The sequence below is a fragment of the Myotis yumanensis genome, unplaced genomic scaffold (assembly GCF_028538775.1).
Source record: "Myotis yumanensis isolate MYYU_CA2020_CCGP unplaced genomic scaffold, mMyoYum1.0.hap1 SCAF_17, whole genome shotgun sequence".
Lineage (NCBI taxonomy): Eukaryota > Metazoa > Chordata > Mammalia > Chiroptera > Vespertilionidae > Myotis > Myotis yumanensis.
The window spans coordinates 267,284-275,000 of NW_027223768.1; the positions used below are offsets into that span (position 1 = coordinate 267,284).

A 7,717-nucleotide genomic window follows, 5' to 3' on the forward strand; every position below is an offset into this window, starting at 1 on the left:
CCGAGGCAGAGGCTGTTAGGGGCGATCAGGCCAGCAGGGGAGAGCAGTTAGGGAGATCAGGCCAGCAGGCAGGTGAGCAGTTAGGAGCCAGTGGTCCCAGATTGCAAGGGGGATGTCCGGCTGCCAGTTTACTCTGGCAGTCGGACATCCCATGAGGGGTCCCGGATTGGAGAGGTTGCAGGCCGGACTGAGAGACGATCCCCCCCCCCCCCCCCCCGCACAAATTTCATGCACCAGGCCTCTAGTACTTCAATAAAGCTGAAAAAAGAATAAGGTGGATATTCATGTGGCTGGCCCTGAGTCCTGGTGGTGGTGGTATTTAATGGACCATCTAGAATTCTGGTGCTAAGGCTGAGAGTGAATGAAACCTGGAAGGAGTGTGTTCTGTGCTCTTTGGACAGTGGGTCCTTTCAGAGCCTTCCGACTGCATTACATAAATAGCACAGGGAGGAGTAATAGCTTTATCTGACCATATTGGCTAAAATTCAGTAACTACCAATGCACCATTAATGACTCATGTGGAGTCCAGTGCCCTTGTTACCCAAATGACCTTGTTACACATCAGGTTCCCAGAGAAAGACACCTGGGAGAATGTCGTCTAGAGCAGCTCAGTTCTGTTCAACTACTTTTCCCTGCTCCACTTCCTGGGCAGAGCAGAAGTGCCAGTAGTAGTGCATCATGAGAACATGAACACACCTATGGTGAGAGGTCTAGGTGAGTGGGGAAAGCGTTAAATATCCCTTTCAATGTAATTAGTGAAGGACAATAGGTCCTGCCAAGAAACACTTCCTTCTGGAGATGTTAAGTGGACAGGCTAATCCAGACATGGCTCTAACTTACCAGGAAATGCTTTCCTCATTCTGGTTTATAGGGTCCTTGCCATGAGAGGTAAATGTATAGGGTTGAGGTTTGTGGGTGAACATGACGGGTAAGAGTTCTGAGACCCCCCTTAGTCAACATTTTGTGCATCTGAGTTATACCAATCATACAGTTTAGCCTACCTCCATTTATCATCAACTTACCTACCCATCCCCCCCTTTTGTTCTTGATAATCCTACCCATGCCCTTTTGATAGAAATGTGGGTTGACCTGTCAATACAATTACAGTGAATACTTACCCATCCATGTAGTTGAGTGCTTAGTCCTGATAGAACAGCTTTTATACCCATTGCACACGTGTGTTCCTACTTCAGTGCACGGTCTTTTATGTCTGTGGCATCCTTATCTAGTGTTACCAGGCAGAGTGTGATTTACATTTATGTACAGCATTATGCTCAAACCAGCAAAACCAATTTTCTGGAGACTTATGTTGAAATTATGATACTTACAATGTCAATTTTATCTTTTTTAAAAATATATTTTTATTGATTAGAGAGGAAGGCAGAGGGAGAAACAATGAGAGCAGAAACATGGATTGGCTGCCTCCTGCACAACTCCTACCAGGGATCAAGCATGCAACCTGGGTATGTGCCTTGACTGGGAATGGAACCGACAACCTTTCAGTGCACAGGACAGTGCTCCAACCAACTGAACCACACCAGCCAGGGCAATTTTATCCTTTTTTCTAATTTGTCCTGTATCACCAGGATTTCTTGGACAGTGTATGAATAGTAGTGGTAATAGGAAGTATCTTCATTCATTCTCGATTTTAATTGACTATTTTAAATGTTTCACAATTAATTTTGAGATGTGTAGTAAGATCTCCCTGGATGCCCCTAAAGAAACTTTTGTATTATCGGACTGTAAGGGTTTTTATTATAGTGTTAAATTTAGCTAAACTTTGATCTACTACTCTGTTTGCCCAGCTTGGATACTGGATTCTGACCAGTCTGATCTCTACAAGGCCGTGTGGAGACTTCTGTTCCGGTGACACGTTTTCAGTCCTATGGTTTCCAGGGAGTGCCTCTGGGGCTGCTCTGCATGTTGTCTGCGACGCTCCCCTGAGCCCCAACACGAGGTGCACCCGAGCGGGTCACTGTGCCACTACCTCCTAGGCTTCGCTCACCTGTGCACTGCTTTCCACCCAACACTCCATCCTGGGAGCTGTTTGTGATTATAGTTCACCAGGCTCTTCCAGACTTCTGTTCATTCTTTAGGAATGATCTGGAAAAGTTGGTGAAAAAACGACCCCATCTCTGAAGGCTGTGATCAGGAATCACACCTTCCCACAGCCCCTTACACACCACACATCCACCATGATGCCTCTGTACATTTATTTCTTAAATATCTGCCCTTTCCTATGCGATTCCTAATGCCAAGGAGTACGCGTTAGTACGTGCTGTCATTCACAGCCTCATATAGTGACTTGGTAAATCCTAAATTAGACAACTGGTTGTCAGATGAGACAAAACAGGCACCTGCAGTTGTCATAATCATGCTACCAGCAGGAATTAGGTGCTTCAGCCAGGCATGTGCAATAGTTGGAGAGGGGAGGAGAGGCCCAAACTACATCTGGACACTCACCAGAAACTCCTGGTCTGAGAAACAGTCTGTCTGCCTGAGTAGTCATCATCAGCTAGAGCTAGACAGAACGCTGGGCTGGGAGATGGAGGGGACTCCCTGCCCCTCAAGAGTCCTTGACCACCACGGGGTCCCCCATGCTCTCTGAGGGCGGTGGGGCTCCAAAGATCCTGGCGAGGAGCCCTCGGTTGGAGCGAGCCTGGTCCTGAGCATTTGCCAGACGAGCCCGTTCACGACCCCCTGGACGAGCTGCCTTCCGGGCCCTCAGCTCCTGCTCAGTAGGTCGCTGGGCAAAGGTCCAGGAGCCATTCGGCCGGGTAGCGTCCCCATCAGCAGCAAGGAAGCGCTTCCCCCGCTCCACACTTCGAAGATAGAAGTCAGTCTCACGCTTAGCCTGGGCAACCTCGGCTCTCAGGCGCTGCCTGCGCACCTGGCGCTCAAAGGCAAGATGCTCACTGAGGTGGGACCAGGTGAAACGGTGCAGGTACTGTAGACGGGAAAACAAAAAAAAGGTCTGGGTAGGACAGGCCAGGGATGGAGATAAACAGGAGGGGGCAGGGCCAACAAGAGGTCACAGAGGTGCCGCCGGCTGGGGTTGGGGAGGGAGGGTGGGAGAAGCAGCAGACAAGCCTCTCCCCTCACCTTGAGGTTCCAGAGGTCATAACGGAAGGGGCTGCGCCTGCGGGCACCCATGGGTGTGTTGTGCAGACTGGCGGCCACACGCTTGGCTATGCGCTTGTCCCGGAACTCCACCCAGCCCTCTGTGTAGTCCTTGCTGTACTTGGACCGCTTTTTCCCTCCCGTGGCCGAGGCTGCTGCCTTCTTCTTCCGCCGCACGAACCCACCTGTGTGCCAAGGAGAGAGCAGTGGTCATGGACACAGGCGCAGCAGCCGCTCACTGGGTTCTCAAAACCTGCCCGCAGACCGGGATCCTACTTCAAGGTCTTTGTAGGGAAGGGAGTGAGAACTGCAAAGTCCACCCTCTCTCCCTATGCCTAACTCATTCCTTCCTCATTGTTAACTCCTGTCAAAATACAAATGGAGCCACTTAAAACTGGAACCAGAGCTGCCATCCCAAAGAACTGCTTTATATGTTTAGGCTCAAACCTCTGGATGTTTGAACAAGGCAAAATAACCTTTGGATTGGGCCTAAGACAACTTTGTGCCCCAAAGAACTCTGCAAAGATAACAAGAAAGCAGACATAATGACTAATGGACTGGTAAGTACCAGGCTGGAAATTAAAAACACTGTTTAGAATCAGCATCCCGATGTTATCTGCACCTACAGCAATGCCTTCCTTCCCCTGATGCAATTGTCCCCTTTTCTCATAAATACCCTTTGTGTGTCTGTCTCAAAATCAGAGCTAGACTATCTGGGCTTCTTTTTTTAAAATATACTTTTACTTATTTGAGAGAGGGAAAGAGAAACATCAATGAGAATCATTGATTGGCCTGCACGCCCACAAGCCGGGCACGCACCCTTGCAGGAATCGAAGCAAGCCGGGACCCTTCAGTCCGCAGGCCGACGCTCTATCCACTGAGCCAACCAGCTGGAACTACTGGGGCTTCTCCTGAATCAGTGCTTTCTGAATCGCTCTTCTTATTGATCGCAAATAAATGCTTGTTGCTTCCCACTGTGCAAGGCCTTTAACTTAGCTGCTAACACTCCTGAATCAGGTCTGCCCGAAAACCTGCACAGGCCCCGACTCCACTTCCGGTTAGTGCCTGCCGGGCAGGTGGGGGCGGCTGACCAGACTGTCTCCTCACCTCGCCCGAAATGACAAATGGGTGTCTTCTGTTTTGAGAAAAAGCACTGCGATCTCATTCAGGCTGTACGCATTAACAACCTGGCAAATTCGGGCCAAAATAGGGGTGGGCGGAGGCGAGGTTAAAACCCAAATCAGCTCTCCGAGGACAGGCTACGGGGCTGCGCCCCACCCCGGCCCCTACCAGACCCGCACACACCACGGACTCACCCCTCCACCCCCCACCCCCCCACCCCCGCTCCTCGGACCCGCGCACTTACCCTCGGGTTGGAAGAAGACGCGCCCCACCTCGCCGTAGGCGCTGAGAAGGTTCCGCACATGCAGAGGCCGAAAGCGGGGCGGGATGTGGCCCAGGTACACAATGCCAGGCACCACCCGCTTCTTGGCGCTGCCAGCCGCCTCTTCGGATTCCTCCTGCTCCTCCTCCGCCTCTAATTTCAGGTCTTTCTCTTCTAAAGGCTCCAGCTCAGCTTCTTCCTTCTCCGACTCCCCCGCCGCCATGCTTGCCGAGACGCGAAGCACGACAGCCGTAAAGCGCCGCGCCGAGGGACGCACTGCGTGCGACGCCTGCGGCAAGGGGGTGGGGCCTATGAGGGTTTTGACCAATGGAAAGTCTAGGCTTAGTGCAGAGGGCGGAAGTGGGTCCCAGCTCAGCGGGAAATTCAAACGAAGAGAGGTGTTCAGAGATTCAGGAAAGAGGACGTAGCCCGACTTCCGGGCTAGAGATGTCCACCGGAAAAGGCTGATCCGGAATTGTAATACACCCTGCTGAACGCCTTGTGAGACGTGAAACGGCGGGATGCAGCTGGCTTCTTCCGGATTTGGGGAGTGGCTGAGTGTCTTATGTGGTGGCGGTATGAAGCGCGGCTGCATGGATCGGAGGCACCACCTTATTCGGTTTTCTACAGTGCACTGTCATTCTCCGGCAGCCTTCCGGCTTTCTTACCCGCCATATTGGCTGTTAAAGGGGCCGTGCGCAGGGCGCGCCAATGGCCACACGAGGGCGCCCTCGACCAGTTTCCCGTTTCCCTGTGTCCTTCCCGTGACCGGTATTGCCCGTCACTCACCCTCCCTGGAGGTGAACTAATGGGCTCCCCGTCGGCACTGCCTCTCAGCACTGATGTGGTTACTCGTATTTGAAGGTTGAATTTCCCAAAGGAGGTTTGCTATGTCGCCTTTGTAAAATGTCAGTGCTCAGTATGTGCTCCGGGAATAGGGAGTGAAGACCTCATCCTGGGGACCGCGGCAACCCCATCACTCCCAGTTCCCTGCCAGCCTTGATAAAGCTCCGTGGAGCTCTAGCTGGTGTTGCTCAGTGGATAGAGCGTCGGCCTGTGGACGGAAGGGTCCCGGGTTCCATTCCGGGCAAGGGCACCTGCTGGGGTGCGGGCTCCATCCCCAGGAGGGGCGTGCGGGAGGCAGGCGATCAGTGATCCCCTCTCATCACTGATGTTTCTATCTCTCCCTCTCCCTTCCTCTCTGAAATTAATAAAAGTATATTTTTAAAAGAAATTGATACAATAAAAATAATTTCCCTTTTTTTTTAAAAAAGCTCCGTGGATCTGAGCGATGGTCTGGTGCGGGCTGCTTTCTTTCATTCCCGTTCTGCACCGGCACGCCTGGCAGAACCGTGGGAAACCACAGGCAGAAGCACATGAGGAGGCCACGCTGCTCTGCGGCTGGGCACGTGCTGTCCGGGGAGGGGGATGGCGACAGCAGGAGGCGGCGAGAATCGAGGCGAGGCTGACAGTAGCCTCTCTGCGGTGAACGGTGGGCTTCCACGCGCACGGAGAACACGAGGTTCTGAACTCTCGTCTAAGATGGGGTGGGAGCGGTGGGCTCCTTACCACAGGAAGTCATCCACTTTGTCAGCCCTGATTGCAATTTTAAAAAAAGAAAAGGCAGAAGGAAGAACAAGCATTAGGACACTGTCGGGCTCTGGGAAGGTCACCTGCAGGTCCGGCAGAACTTAGAGACAGAGGCACTTCCTTAAATAAGATGCTCCACGTTCTCCGTTTTAATTTTGATCCTCTTGCCCCAATTTAATTCGATTAAAAGTAACACGAAGCCTCAAGGAGGAAGTTTCTGAGCTGCAGCTTGAGGCGAAGCAGTTTGAAGGTGCAGATGCTGGGTGAGGGCCTCCCCATGGCCCGAGACACTGATTTCCCCCCCGGGGGCCCCGGCGCCTCCTTCGGTTCCCTGCGTCCGCGGGTGGATTCGTGTGGAATAAACTGGTGTCCAGTGTCCGCCGCCTCCGCGCTGAGCCCGCTGCGCTGCGCGAGTGTCCCCAGACCGGACCCCGCTCCGCGCCCGCATTCTGTCCTGGGGCTGTCCGGGCACCTTCGACCGCAGTCCACCCAGTCCCATGGGCTGACGGGTCAACTACAGCTTGTGTCAGAAAAAAAAATAAAAATCTAAATTCTTTCCAAATATTATAGTGGGTCAGGGAAGGGACGGGGATCCGCAGGGCGGGGAATTAGCTCAAATGGTAGAGCGCTCGCTTAGCATGCGAGAGGTAGCGGGATCGATGCCCGCATTCTCCAACTTTTTAAACAAAATAACTGCTGAAACCCTCTCACTAACAGATCCCCCGTCAGGGTTCCGGACCTCTCAGCGCCCATTTTCAAGACCCGATGGTCGCCGCGACCAGAGCTACGATACTGCTGGTCGCCTCCTCTGCATGATGGCACAGGCGAGGGCCAAGTTTTTGGGATTCCTCTCAGGTTTGCAGGTTTGAATGAAAAGTGCTGAAGCTTGAGAATAAAGACACAAGACACTGCCGGGCACACAGCCCGCAGGCAACCCTTTCTCACCCACAAAGAGGACTCCTCCTCAGGCATCGGGGTCACATTGTTGAGACGGGGTAGAAATGAGATTGACACCACATTACGAAATGCTTTCTATTGTTAAGAAAGATCTCTACCTTGTATTTCGCAAAGCGGGCAGACAATCGTACTGATTTCTCTCTCTCTTTTTTTCTTCTAAAACATTTGTTTCTCTTGTCGCAGAGGTTCTCAAACCTCGCAGCACGTTCAGATCACCTGGGAGCTTTGAAAACGACCAGCGCGAGGGGCCTCCCTGCAGTGGCCCGAGCCTCCGGGTGATGCTGGCGTCCACCAGCCGTGCCCGGCGGAGGCTGGGAACCGCCGCCGCCCAATTGGAGGGCGTAGCGCGGGGCGCCCCCCGAGAACATCCTTCCGCAGGCTCCTGACTCTTTGGCCACCAGGGGGCGCGCGTGCTCCACCGGTCCCCGAGGTCGGCGGGTCAGCCAGGCGGTCCTCCCCTCCATCCCGCCCCTCCCGCTCCGGGTCCCTCGGGGAGCGGATTCGCGGCTCTGGGCGCCCGGCCGGGGCTCCGGACTTCCCTGTGGCACCGGCAGTGTGCGAATGACCGGGCTGAGAGCTGATCGCGCGTATCTGATCTCACGGTGACGGAGAATAAAGACATAAAAACATAGATTCGCCGCACAATAAAGATAGTCAGATGGATGC

The 7,717-nt window shown here is 53.2% G+C and overlaps 1 protein-coding gene and 1 non-coding gene across 2 annotated transcripts; one reads left to right on the forward strand and one right to left on the reverse strand.

Annotated features, from left to right (window-relative positions):
* Positions 1-1,336: 1,336 nt before the first annotated feature.
* ABT1 (activator of basal transcription 1) lies at positions 1,337-4,760 on the reverse strand. Its single transcript, XM_070396542.1, has 3 exons — positions 4,487-4,760; positions 3,103-3,305; positions 1,337-2,947 (listed from the first exon to the last, which is right to left on the reverse strand). Exons 1-3 carry the CDS (start codon positions 4,725-4,727, stop codon positions 2,567-2,569), a joined length of 825 nt encoding a protein of 274 aa, XP_070252643.1. The 5' UTR covers positions 4,728-4,760; the 3' UTR covers positions 1,337-2,566.
* Positions 4,761-6,696: 1,936 nt separating this feature from the next.
* Positions 6,697-6,769, forward strand: TRNAA-AGC (transfer RNA alanine (anticodon AGC)). The gene has a single exon. It is a non-coding gene; the product is annotated as a tRNA-Ala (tRNA).
* Positions 6,770-7,717: the final 948 nt, after the last annotated feature.

Bases quoted from the DNA above. Each gene is read 5' to 3' on its own strand.
- ABT1 (XM_070396542.1), bottom strand. From the start codon at position 4,727: ATGGCGGCGGGGGAGTCGGAGAAGGAAGAAGCTGAGCTGGAGCCTTTA. The intron at 3,306-4,486 runs GTAAGTGCGCGG...CTTGGCACACAG, and splicing joins CGTCTTCTTCCAACCCGAGG to GTGGGTTCGTGCGGCGGAAG. The intron at 2,948-3,102 runs GTGAGGGGAGAG...TCCCGTCTACAG, and splicing joins ATGACCTCTGGAACCTCAAG to TACCTGCACCGTTTCACCTG.